At 34.5% G+C, this 13668-nt stretch overlaps 1 protein-coding gene across 8 annotated transcripts in view; it reads left to right on the top strand.

Moving 5' to 3' along the window:
• Positions 1-13668, top strand: part of TTC21B (tetratricopeptide repeat domain 21B) — a 79933-nt gene that overhangs the window by 34826 nt on the left and 31439 nt on the right. For all 8 annotated transcript variants that reach the window (XR_008522828.2, XR_008522827.2, XR_010136047.1 and 5 more), the window contains exons 14-19: positions 1431-1655; positions 3489-3727; positions 5234-5306; positions 6251-6361; positions 7410-7548; positions 11100-11206. Coding sequence is in view for 4 of the 8 variants with exons in the window: in XM_024243700.3 (XP_024099468.3) it covers positions 1431-1655; positions 3489-3727; positions 5234-5306; positions 6251-6361; positions 7410-7548; positions 11100-11206 (894 nt within the window). In the remaining 4 variants the exon portion in view is untranslated. The remainder of the gene's footprint in view (positions 1-1430; positions 1656-3488; positions 3728-5233; positions 5307-6250; positions 6362-7409; positions 7549-11099; positions 11207-13668) is intronic.

The raw sequence follows: 13668 nt of genomic DNA, 5'->3' as shown, positions 1-13668 counted from the left end.
TGTTTATTTATTGGACCTTAGTTTTTAATAACTTCTTTTTAGATTCATTGTGAAAGAACATCTTGTCATTTTGAAAGTAATTTTGTGGTTTGAGGATATAAAAACAGTACATTTCTATCCAAGATATTATCTGTTACATCCAGTATCCCCTCAACGTTAGGGAAAATCCTAGGTTCAGTTGCTTCCTGAACTACCTCAAGTCATGGAGGAGCTCTGAAAGCTTTTGCTTTGCTTCACAGGGTCATGAACCCTGTTAAGGGAGAACCCTTCAGTGAATTAGAGAATCCTAATTAAGATTTGCAGAAGGCCGGGTGCGGTGGCTCACGCCTGTAATCCCAGCACTTTGGGAGGCCGAGGTGGGCAGATCACAAGGTCAGGAGATCGAGACCATCCTGGCTAACATGGTGAAAACCCGTCGCTACTAAAAATACAAAAAAAGTAGTCGGGTGTGGTGGCGGGCACCTATAGTCCCAGCTACTCGGGAGGCTGAGGCAGGAGAATGGCGTGAACCTGGGAGGCAGAGCTTGCAGTGAGCCGAGATCACGCCACTGCACTCCAGCCTGGGCGACGGAGCAAGACTCCATCTCAAAAAAAAAAAAAATTTGCAGAAAATATCACCTGCTTCTTATGAGAGTGGCTTTCAAGACTAGTGGTATGTCAGAGCCTCAGTGCTGGTGCCCCACCTCTACTGAGTCAAAATCTCTGAGGAAGGAGCACAAGCGTTGAGTCTCACATGAAGCTCAGTAAGCAAATGTGTAGGCTGCCTAAGGTTGAGAACCTCAGCATCAGGAGGATTATAGACTTCCTAATCGCTAGGTGGCTGCCATGTCACCTCATTCTGGGTCCTCTCCTTCCCTTTGACTTCTTTTTCCCACCTCATTTTTATCATTCTCTTATGTTTTCTGTATATACTGTTGATAGCCAACGTAAAGATGGAAGCTTCAGAACTACATATTTAGGAGTAGTGTCAAAGGGGAAGGTCAATGTTTGATTAAAATGTCCTGAAACTTTTAATCTTCAAATTAAAAAAAATAAAGGGGAGAAACAGTGTTTCTAGAAATCTAATAACTTCGTATCAGTCATAGAAGTGCCAGATAAAGAAATTCCTTTCCTGAAAATTTAAATAATGTCTTAGAATGTATTTGCTAGCCTTAGAAACCTTGTTTGCGCTTTCTCTTCTGTCACAGTAGAAATATGTAATCAACCTCTTTGTCATCTCAAAGGATGCAGGGAGAAGCAATTTTCCTGAATCCGATTTAATGTGATACATAATCAGAGGGGGTTAATAAGAGGGCAGAGATAGACCTCATGCATACAATCAAAGATGGACTGTTCTCAGTGATCTCATTATTTTAATGTTTGATGGATTGTAAATTATGTGTTGATGTTGTAAGCACTCCAAGGAAATATTATTAAATATTATTCTTCAGGTGAGAGACTATCCTTTATATCATTTGATAAAAGCTCAGTCACAAAAGAAAATGGGAGAAATAGCAGATGCAATTAAAACACTGCATATGGCAATGAGTTTACCAGGAATGAAAAGAATTGGAGCTTCCACAAAGTCAAAAGACAGAAAAACTGAAGTTGATACAAGCCATCGTTTATCGATCTTTCTTGAATTGATAGACGTTCACCGCTTAAATGGAGAGCAGGTAGGTCAAGTTTTAATTTAAGGGCTCAGATGTGAACTTTCTTATTCTAACATATATATTAGTAGAAAATGAAAAGCTGCCCAGGCATGGTGGCTCACACCTGTAATCCCAGCACTTTGGGAGGCCGAGGTGGATGGATCATCTGAGGTCAGGAGTTCGAGACCAGCCTGGCCAATATGGTGAAACCTTGTCTCTACTAAAAATACAAAAAAATTAGCTGGACATGGTAGTGCGCACCTGTAATTCCAGCTGCTCAGGAGGCTGAGGCAGGAGAATCGCTTGAACCTAGGAGGCAAAAGTTGCAGTGAGCCAAGATGACGCCACTGCACTCCATTCCAGGCTGGGTGACAGAACGAGACTCCATCTCAGAAAAAAAAAAAAGAAAAAAGATGAAAAGCTAAATGTATTCCCTTGACCAAGTGGTAAACTTTAGAAAAATTTATTTTTCATTACCTTGCACTAAAAATAAACTTCCTGTAAGCTCCTGAAAGTTAAACATAATTTGCTCCTGGTTGACCTTAAGTATCAGTGTGCTCATGTTGGCTACAATGGAACATAATAACATGATGTACAACTCTCTTGGTTACCGTGAATGTAATAATATAATGCAGTTAATAATCCTATGAATCTCTAAAAAGATTTATACACATATACACAAACACACATTTATGCACACTCCAGAACTACTGAAATAAAAAGAAAGTAGCAACCTGAAATTCTAGTAGATGAAGAAACAAAATACTTGATGAATACAGCTTTGGTAAACTCATAGGAATATTATAAAGTCAGATATTTTTAAAAATAATAGTATATACAATAAGATAGAAAGCAATTCTGGGAGAATTACAACTTTGTAGAAAATGAGGAACTCAAAGTCATTTGTATCCATTGTTTTAGGTTGCAGCACTTGCTAATCACTTATTTTTCATACTTGAATGAAAATTAAGAAGGCTGTATTTCTAAATATTTGCCAAATCACAAAGAATTTCCATTTATTTATTGTATTTTTTAGTGATAAGGTCTCACTCTGTCTCCTCAGCTGGCATCCAGTGATACAATCATAGCTCACTGCAACTTCAAACTCCTGGGTCCAAGAGATTTTACCATCTCAGCCTCTCAAGTAGCTGGGCCATGCCCAGCTAGTTTTTAAAATATTTTGTAGAGGATCTCCCTATGTTATGCATGATGTTCTCAAACTACTGGGCTCAAGTGATCCACCCAGCTCAGCCTTCCAAAGTGCTGGGATTACAGGTGTGAGAGAATTTCTGTTTTACTAATTAAATTCAAGTACATTTAACAAGTAAGGCCAATTATACCCTATATAGTTGATTCTGAGGTACACTTAAATTACATTTTAACATTTCTGGAATTCTTATGATCTCTGAAGTTGAGATGACTCTTAAATGACATTTTAGATTCATCAAGGTACACATTTGGAAATGAGGTGGAATATCCACCCAAAGTGTAACAACAGTGTTCTGGTGGAGGGAATAATCTGCCACTTAATGAAGAGCCAGTGTGTACAGCTCTTCATTATTCAATTCTGGGTCCTTAGTAAGTGCTCATTAATATAGTAGCAGTGACCCTCTGTAGCAGCTGCTGTTGTCCTAGTTGTGAAAACATTTATCTAGCTAACAATATTTACAGGCTCATCTGATTTTGGTCATGGGTTTAGTTTTAAATTTTTGAGGTTTCAGAAAATTCTATCAATTTATTTCATAAATATTATAAATGTACTAGCATTTATTTATTCTGCGTTATGAGAAAATCTCCCTTTCTAGTGTTATTTGTTCACTATTTTAGAAGAATGATATTTTAATGTCATCTTTACAGCATGAGGCAGCCAAAGTTTTACAAGATGCCATCCATGAATTTTCTGGAACATCTGAAGAAGTGCGGGTTACCATTGCTAATGCAGACCTAGCTCTAGCCCAAGGAGATGTTGAGCGGGCTTTAAGCATCCTTCAAAATGTTACAGCCGAACAGCCTTATTTTATAGAGGCCAGAGAAAAAATGGCAGATATTTATCTGAAGCACAGAAAAGATAAAATGTTATATATCACTTGTTTTAGGTAAGTAATTGTCTTAACCCATTATATTTTGATACATTTAGCCACCAATATTAATTCCCCAATTTTTTTTTTCTAACTTTCTTTCAACTGCTTCACAAATACTTTACAGATCATTTTCTGAATGTGGTCCTGATTCCTTCTTCCACCAACTGCAATCACTCTAACCAAGTTGTTTGCTCTCCCTAAAACATAATTATGATTCCTTCAAACTGGCTTACTGTAGTTTCTCAGCTCTCCTTATCAAATATTATTTTTAGACCCTAGATCTTCCTGTTTGAGAAGGGAAATTGTGCCCTGTATTCTAATAACTTAAGAGCATCATATAATGTAACAGTAATCTAGGGGATAGGCAGGCGTATTTATTAGTCAATATAGTAGTTGTAGGAAAAAAAAAAAGTTATTTTAGTATGTACCATGCTAACGTGTGGATTACAGATATTTCTTGGTGAAAGACCATGACCTTAAAAGTATGTCACACTGATGCCCTTATGAGTTATTGGGATACACCACACACACACACACACACACACACACACACACACACACACACACACACACACACACACACACACACACACACACACACACATTGCTCTTCCTCTTCTCCACACACACACACACACACACACACACACACACATTGCTCTTCCTCTTCTCCACACACACACACACACACACACACACACACACACACTGCTCTTCCTCTTCTCCACACACACACACACACAGATTGTTCTTCCTCTTCTCCGCAAATAGAAGGGTAAATGTAAGAGAAAATTAACGTTTTTAGCTCTTGAGATCATAGTAAACTGTTGATGAAGTAATTCAGTATGTAATAGTTAAAAGTACAGGTTTTGTTTCAGGAAGATCTGACACATCAGCTGCAACTCTTAACATCATCTGTAAAACTGGGATAATAATTCTCAAGAGTTTTTGGACCAGTTAGATGAAATACTGTATGTTAAAGACTTAACACCACATTATTATTTCAATAACTTTGGTAATTTGACCTTTAGTAGGTCTACATTTTCAGATCAAATGTAAGCAACAAATACTGAAATAGAAGACTTTGTATTTTTTTAAGGTAACTTATTTCAGCATATAATTTATGTCATGAGTATAAGAGCTCAAGATGCATAGGAGGACAGTAAAATTTTATTCTCCCATCATTTTTTTGGTACCTTCACTCCCGCATCATTTCAGAAGTAAACATAGCAAAATGTTTAGGTCCAAATAAGGAGAACTTAGATATTTACTATCTATCTGAACTCAGTTACCTGCATTTCAGAAAATGGAAAGATTCAGTGACAGAAATAACTGATCTAGCATAAACAATTTAGGTGTGGGTATGCATGAGGCTTTTGTAATATTACACTGTTGGATATATAGAGATACTCTGAAGGCTACTGGCCAACTAAAATAAGGGAGCTTATTTTTTATTTTATTTTATTTTTGGAAGAAGATATCTGTATTCAATATGCTAAGTAATGTTGGTCTGATTTCCAGAGAAATTGCTGAAAGAATGGCTAACGCTCGGTCTTTTCTTCTCCTTGGTGATGCATACATGAATATTCTAGAGGTAAAATTTCTGATGTTACTGAACTGCATTTTTAAAAAATTATTTGTGATGAGTACAACTTCCTATTAAAAGAAATGTTTTTTAAAATAATGTTTAATATTTGAAGATCCAGCCATCACAATAAAAGGGAGATGTTCATTTTAAAGGATAAATAAAATAAAAGGGAGATATCAATTTTAAAAAATTGATTTTTTTTTTAAAGTTGAGATCCAGTAATTCAGCACTATTGTTACTTGAAATAGAGATGAGGCCAGGCACGGTGGTTCATGCCTGTAATCCCAGCACTTTGGGAGGCCAAGGTGGGCGAATCACTTGAGGTCAAGAGTTCAAGACCAGCCTGGCCAACATGGTGAAACCCCTTCTCTACAAAAAATACAAAAAATTAGCCCTGCCTCTAGTCCCAGCTATTGGGAAGGCTGAGGCAGGAGAATTGCTTGAACCTGGGAGGTGGAGGTTGCAGTGAGCCAAGATTGTGCCACTGCACTCCAGCCTGAGTGATAGAGCAAAACTCCGTTTCAAAAAAGTAGAGTTGATACCAGAAGTATGTTAGGAGTCTTCTTCTTTATACAGAAGGATAAAGGGAGCTACAGACTAAGGTGGTGTTTTCTTCAAAGGGAACCAATCCTTCAGCCCTCTATAACTGGCAGTTTAATGACTTTTCTGGAAATGAAAAGTCAGGATGGTGTCTCTTAGTTCACATATTGTTATTTATATAGACAAGAGCACAATTAATATGGGTAGGATTATCCTAATAAATTATACCTACCCATACCTGCTCTTCTCATTTATCACCTTTTTGAAATTGTTAAAGTTCCTGTGCTTTAATATACACCAAGTCTTATGTAATATTCCAAATGTAGAGCTTAATTATAGAACTCTTGCCCTTTAGTGGGACCCAGTTATGCTATTTTTTATTGCTTATTTTTTGTGTCTGGCAATATTAGCCTGAAGAAGCCATAGTAGCATATGAGCAAGCATTAAATCAGAACCCGAAAGATGGAACATTGGCAAGTAAAATGGGCAAAGCACTTATCAAAACTCATAACTACTCAATGGTAAGTACTTTATTGTTTGAAATATGTCTGTTCCATCAAATTTATCACACCCTGTCCTCAAGAAGCTTCAGCAAGCACCATTTGCATCTTTAATGGTTGTAAACTCCAAATTTGTATTTATGAACTGGGATTTGTGTTAAAGGCCTTCTTAGATTTATCAGATTCTTCATTGCTTCATTTTGTGATGATTATTTGGACCCTAGACCTTGCTTCATCTTGCAGCTAGAATCCTTGCTACCAAATCAATTACCATAAAGTTGCTATTCTTACATCTCTTTCATTGTGTAACAAAACATGATAAATGTTCTTTCTGTTGCACCAATTTTTGCAAGCTATGTGTTTTGAGTTCATTTTTTTTTCCAGTAAGGGAAACAGATTTTTCTTTAACTGTTATATTCTTGCTCTATTCCTGGTAATTGTTGACCATATGTACAACAGCTAGCAAAATGTATGCCTTTGATAAGGTTCACTGGCCTCATAAAACCTGTAAAAAATATTCTTTGCCAAGTACCGTTCTTTAGCCACTTATCATAAGAAATGTTAGTTGTTGGCCAGGTGTGGTGGCTCACGCCTGTAATCCTAACACTTTGGGAGGCCAAGACGGGTGGATCACTTGAGTTCAGGAGTTTGAAACCAGCCTGGCCAACATGGTGAAACCCCATCTTTACGAAAAAATACAAAAAATTAGCTAGGCATGGTGGTGGGCTGCTGTAATCCCAGCTACTTGGGAGGCTGAGGCAGGAGAATTGCTTGAACTTGGGAGGCAGAGGTTGCAGTGAGCTGAGATTGCATGACTGCACTCCAGCCTGGGTGACGGACTCTGACTCAAAAAAAAAAAAAAAAAAAAAAAAGAAATGTTAGTTGTTTCATGTGATGATCTATTCTCTGAGAAGTGTGACATACTTAATTGACAGGCAGGTGTATGCCTACAATTCTTCCTGGTTATTTCTAGTTATACCAATGCTTTAAGTCTGTAATGTGTTAAATAGCTCTGCTTGAATGCCATTCTCATTGCCTTGTTCCCTTAAATGAAATGATTTTTGTTTAGGCAATCACTTACTATGAAGCTGCTCTGAAAACTGGACAAAAGAATTATCTTTGCTATGACCTGGCTGAGCTCTTATTAAAATTGAAATGGTATGACAAAGCAGAAAAAGTTCTTCAACATGCTCTGGCTCATGAACCTGGTATGAAAGTCTTTCTGGTTTGAAAAAAGTCTGATAAGTCTGATCCATTTTATTTTTATATTGCATAAATATGTATTTGTATTCTCAATATTTTATTTGTGGTTGGTTATATAAATACATGTGTATTTTTTCTTTTATCAGAATGCCACTCTACTAAAATGTGATATTTTAAAATCTAGTAGCAGATTTATGAAACAGATAATTGTGTTATGGAAATATAGCTTACTTTCCAAAATAATATAAAGTTATCTTTAAATTACAGCTATCTCATATTTAAACACACTAACATTTTTGTAATCTTTACTTTTTTAAAAAGTAGCATGCTTCTTTTTTAAAATTCAAGCTCTATAAAAGAATATAATGCATAAGTCATCTGTTTCTCCTATGAATTCCGTTTGCCTTGTTCTCAAATTACCTCCCTAATAGCTTGTAATTTAATATATATTCTATATATGTGTGTATATATATAAGTGTAATGTGATTTTCCTGTGCAAAACTGTTACTCTTCCTTTTCTGCAATTTTTTCCACATACGTGTCCCAGATAGTTTGATGTCAATACATCATGCATTTAATTTGCATTTCTTTGATGAGTGATAAAGTTAGGTATTATTTTGTTGATATATCTTGTTTTTTTTTAGGAAATTTTATTCATATTCTATCTACAGGCATCATAATGTTCCATAACACCAATAGATTACTTAATTTTCTTGAAATTATTGGATGTTTAGTTTGCTTTCCATTATCTTGATATTATAATCCATGTTCCAATGAATATCACTGTATCATTCCTTAGTGTATATTTGCATATATTTCCTAGAGTAGGGTGCTGAGTTGAAGATTTTGTGCATGTAAAATTTGTTTGGATACTATCAAATTACCTTCTTTCAAGTGTGTAAAAATTTACTTTTTTAAGATCTTTTTTTTTTTTTTTTTTTTGAGACAGAGTCTCACTCTGTTGCCCAGGCTGGAGTGCAATGGCACGATCTCAGCTCACTGCAAGCTCTGCCGCCCGGGCTCACACCATTCTCCTGCCTCAGCCTCCCAAGTAGCTGGGACTACAGGCGCCTGCCACCACCCCCAGCTAATTTTTTGTATTTTTAGTAGAGAACGAGTTTTCACTGTGTTAGCCAGGACAGTCTCAATCTCCTGACCTTGTGATCCGCCTGCCTCGGCCTCCCAAAGTGCTGGGATTACAGGCGTGAGCCACTGCACCGGGCCTAAGATCTTTATTTTTAAATAAAATCTAGTGATTGCCCATTGCCAGAATTTAAAGATTACAGCAGTGAATAAAAGTTGTGTCCTCTCCCACTCTCCAGAGAAAACCATATTTAACAACTTGTATATCATGATATTCAGTCTCCCTGCCCCCATCTTTGCCTCTCATATATACACAATTATTATACCTACCACTTTTTTCTATCTAAATGGCTTATAGTATGTCTATAATTCTGCAGTATACATTTTTCATTTAATAACTTCTTTCCTTGTTAGAAATATAGCTCTTCTTTATTTTTTAGCATATGTAGAGTATTCCACTGTATGTTAATATCATAATGATTTGATGAGTCTCATATTGGAATAGACATTTAGCTTGGGAAATAGTTGGAAGCAGTACTGAGATAAAATCCTTGTTTATATACATATACCTCTCTGTACTTCCTAGAATTGAATCTTACCCCATTGTTCTTTCTTAAGGCTAAAAACTTCCTGACATTATGTTGTGTTAGTCGTGAAAAATAAACATTTTAATTTACATTTCTTTGATGAGTGATAAGGTTAGGTATTATTTTGTTTATATATCTTATTTTCTTCTAGGAATTTTTAATTTATATTCTTTGTCTTTAATCCTTTACCTAATATTCATGTTGTAGATATTTCCTCCCAGGCTGTCTTTTCTTTATCGGGTTTGTTTATTGTATCTTTGATCAAGTAGAATATTTAATGATCATATATCTGCTTTTCATATCTTTTTTTGGCTTCTGAATTTCTTGTCACTCTCCAAAAGACCTTCCCTAATCCTAACATTTTGAAAGTATTTCCATATATTTTTGTCATTTATATTGTTTTCATTTTTATATTGAGAACTTTAATCCATGTACTTTATTCCACATAGAAGTTTTACTACATAGCTTCCAAAATGGATAGCCAATTTTATTTTCATGCCATTTATGGAACTGGCTCCTTTATTTTATAATAAACTCCTTCATATACATTACTCTGATTATAGGAATCTTTGTTTTATTCCATTGTGTATGTTTCTTTTCTTTTGCCAACAACATGTTTAGTGTAGCTTTAAAATACATTTGAACACATGATGAGAGAAGCCCATTGTAAGTTTTCTGATATTTTCAAAATGATCTTTTAGTTTAGCTTTAATGACATTGGCACTTAAATTCTTCTAATTATAAATGTATTTATTGTATGAAGTGTTATTAGTTCCATAAAAATATATGCATGGATTTGTCAGATCTTCTTTTGAAACACTTGAAAGGCCTAAATGTGGATATACATTTTGAAAAGTTTGTAGGGGGAGAGAGATTCAAGTATCACATGTTTTAGTTACAATGGGTATATTATATTTATGTAACATAAATGCTTTCATTTAATATTTGCTGAGCATACCCATGACATACTTAGATGCCTTCATATACGTTTCATACATTATCTCATCAGGACTCATATTAATCTTTGAGGCAAATATAATCGTGCCCATTTTAAATTTAGCAATCTGAAACTCAGTTTTATTGATATGTCCAGGACTACCTAGTTGGTAAAATGGCATGGCGTGTCATGAACTGTGCACTTGACAAATGGTGGAGGAAACATTTTTGTTAATTATCTAGGGTTCTTTTATTGTTCTTAGACACAAAACATTTGGCATTAACCAAATATTTAAATAGAACTTACCACGTACCAGAGTTTGTTTTCACTACTTTGCATATTTTAACTTATTTAGTAACTTACTAGCTTTTAAAATCTTACATCCACCCTGTGAGGTAGGTACTATCATTTTTCCTATTTTACAGATGAGAGGGAATTACAGAATGGTTAAGTACCTTGCTCAAAATTAAAGGGCTAGTAAGTGGTAAAGCCTAGATTTGAAACCAGACTGTTCAACATCAGAGTCAGTGCTCTTAACAACTGTACTTTATTGGTTATCAAATATCTATGATTTTTAAAAGAGCAGTTATCTTCTTAATTGCATATAGCAACTACTCTATCTTCTAATGACTTCAGTAAACAAATTTTTATACACTTAAGAATAAAAATGGAAATTATTGTGGTGTTAAATTGTTATCTCCTAATATATGTCTAAGAAAAGCCTCTAGTTGTTAACCAGTTCTTTAACTTTTCATCCAGCCAGTTTTTATGCTAAATCTTTTCTTTTTTTTAATTTGGCCATTCTTCAGGCAACTGACTGAGAAAATTTTAACCGTATTCAACATTTTTCAAATCATTTTTTCTAGAGACCAGTTTTTAAAATTCTGGAAAAATATAAACATTTATTTAAGATGAATAATTTTTTCCATTACATTCCATTCTTTCATAGTAAATGAACTGTCAGCTCTCTTGGAGGATGGACGTTGTCAAGTTCTTCTAGCAAAAGTTTATAGTAAAATGGAAAGACCTGGTGATGCGATCACTGCATTACAACAGGTAAACACATTTGTCTGTGAGTGTGGTCATGAGGTAGGAGATGGATGCAGAAGGAAATATGCCATGTATAAGAGGAAAGCAATCTCTTTTGGCCAAACAGCTACAGAAAATATGTCAAAATCGAAATACTTACTGAATGCTTCTGAATTATACATTTTAAATATATTATTACTACTATTATAACAATTTGGGAAGGTTGGAATTTTTTAATCCTGTTTTATAGCTGAGGAGACTTGATTGAATAACTTGTGTGAAGTCACATGAATAGTGTCATAATCAGGATTTGAACTTAGTGCTTTCTTCCTCCATTTATTTAGATCTTCTTTTTTCTCTTAATACTTTGGGTTCTCAGTGTAGAGGTTTTACACAGATTTCCTTAGGTATGTTCCCAAGTGGTTGATGTTTTTTTAATGATGACTCAGTTTCTGGTTTGCTAACAACTTCTTTATAAGTGACTTAAATTATTATCAAATATACTATCTGCATCTATCAAGATGATCATATGTCTTTCCTCCCGTTTTTCTTTTCAAATGTGGTATATTAAATTGATTTATTTTCAAATGTTAAAACACCTTATATCTCTGAAATAAATGTCACTTTGATATAATTTTTAAAAAGATGTTGCTGGAATTTAAAGATGTTTTATAATATTTTGTTTAGGATTTCTACATCTGTGTTCAACAAATGGATGCTAATTCTTTTTTTCTTTTTTTTTTTTTTTTTTTTTGAGACGGAGTTTCACTCTTGTTGCCCAAGCTGGAGTGTAATCGTGTGATCTCAGCTCACTGCAACCTCTGCCTCCCAGGTTGAAGCGATTCTGTTGTCTCAGCCTCCTGAGTTGCTGGGATTACAGATGCTCACCACCATGCCCAGATAATTTTTGTATTTTTAATATTTTTAGCAGAGATGGAGTTTCACCATGTTGGTCAGGCTGGTCTCAAACTCCTGACCTCAGGTGATCCACCTGCCACGGCCTCCCAAAATGCTGGGATTACAGGCGTGAGCCACCGCACCTGGCTGCTAATTCTTTGATGTTTGGAATAATTCAGTGTTGCTGACCTTGAGACCTCTTTGAAGGAAAGTTTTTAATAGATTTCAGACTGATCATTTTCAAATTGCTTCTTATATCAATTTGGATTTTTTTAAGTAGTCAGTTTATTGATAAATTTATTAACAAAAACTTGTTTATTGTATCTTTTCTTTTGAATGTCTGCAAATGCAGTGAAAAAGTTCCCCTTTTACAAATCTGATATTAGTAATTTTTTCTTCTTTAATAATCAGTTATGCTAGGGGTTATCTTATTAATATTTTCAAAGGGTCAACTTCTGCCTTTTCTGGCTTCATTAAATGTTTTAACCTCATAATTAATTTCTTCTACACTCTTTGGGTTTGGTTTACTAATTTTTTTTTTTTTTTTTTTTTTTTTAGCCTCTTGAAATAGTATGTTAGGTAATGGATTTCGAGCTTTTGTTATTTTCCTATTCATTTGAAGCAGTAATTTCTCTCTCAACACTGATTTATCAGCATTCCACAAGTTTATTATTATTTAGTGTAAAACATTTCCTCATTTTCACTTTGATTGCTTCTTTGACCAGTGGGTTATTTAAAAGTGTAACATTCAATTTTTATGGAGTTCTGATTTGCTTGTTACCTTTTTGATACTGATTTCTAGTACACTTCTGCTGTGCCAAGACATATTTTGAATGATTCAATCCTTTGCAATTTGTTGAAGCTTGCATTACATCCTACATTATAATCAATTTTGGTAAAGGTTCCACGTGGACTTGAAATAATGTGTTTCTAGCATTACTGTAACCACAATTACTTTTGCACCAACCCAATAAATACTTAGTTCAACCATATGTCAATTAGGTCAGATTTCTTGACTGTTTTCTGTACATCTTCCCTGTTCTTAGGGTTTGGTTGTTATTTGTTTGTTTGCTTGGTTTTGGTCTATTTGTATGAGAGGGGTGTTAAAGTCTTTCAGTGTGATTGTGGATTTCTTTTTTTTCCATTTAGTTCTATGTATTTTTGCTTCGTTTATTTAGAAGATACATTATTGAATGATCCAGATTTAGAATTACAATATCTTCCTGGTGAATTAAGTTATTTAAAATAATAAAATGGCCTTCCTCATTTCTAGTAATGCTTCTTGCCTTAAAATCTCCTTTGTCTTATGTTAATATAGCTAAGTCCAGTTTCCTTTTAGTACTTGCATGGTATATCTCCTGCATTCTTTTACTTTCAATTTTATGTGTCCTTATGTTTAAGATCTGTCAGCATATAATTTTTTTCTTGACAATCTTAATCTATTATAATTTTTTAAACATTTAATATAATTATGAATTATATTTGGATTTGGATTTGCCATCTTACAATTTATTTTTTTCTGAATTTTCTTGACTTATCTGAGTTAAATTATTCTTATTCCACTTTCCCCTCTGTTATTTTGTTATTTATAC

The sequence above is a fragment of the Pongo abelii genome, chromosome 11 (genome assembly GCF_028885655.2).
Source record: "Pongo abelii isolate AG06213 chromosome 11, NHGRI_mPonAbe1-v2.0_pri, whole genome shotgun sequence".
Lineage (NCBI taxonomy): Eukaryota > Metazoa > Chordata > Mammalia > Primates > Hominidae > Pongo > Pongo abelii.
The sequence above is the reverse complement of the archived record's forward strand: the minus strand, read 5'-3'. Positions and strand labels throughout refer to the sequence as shown.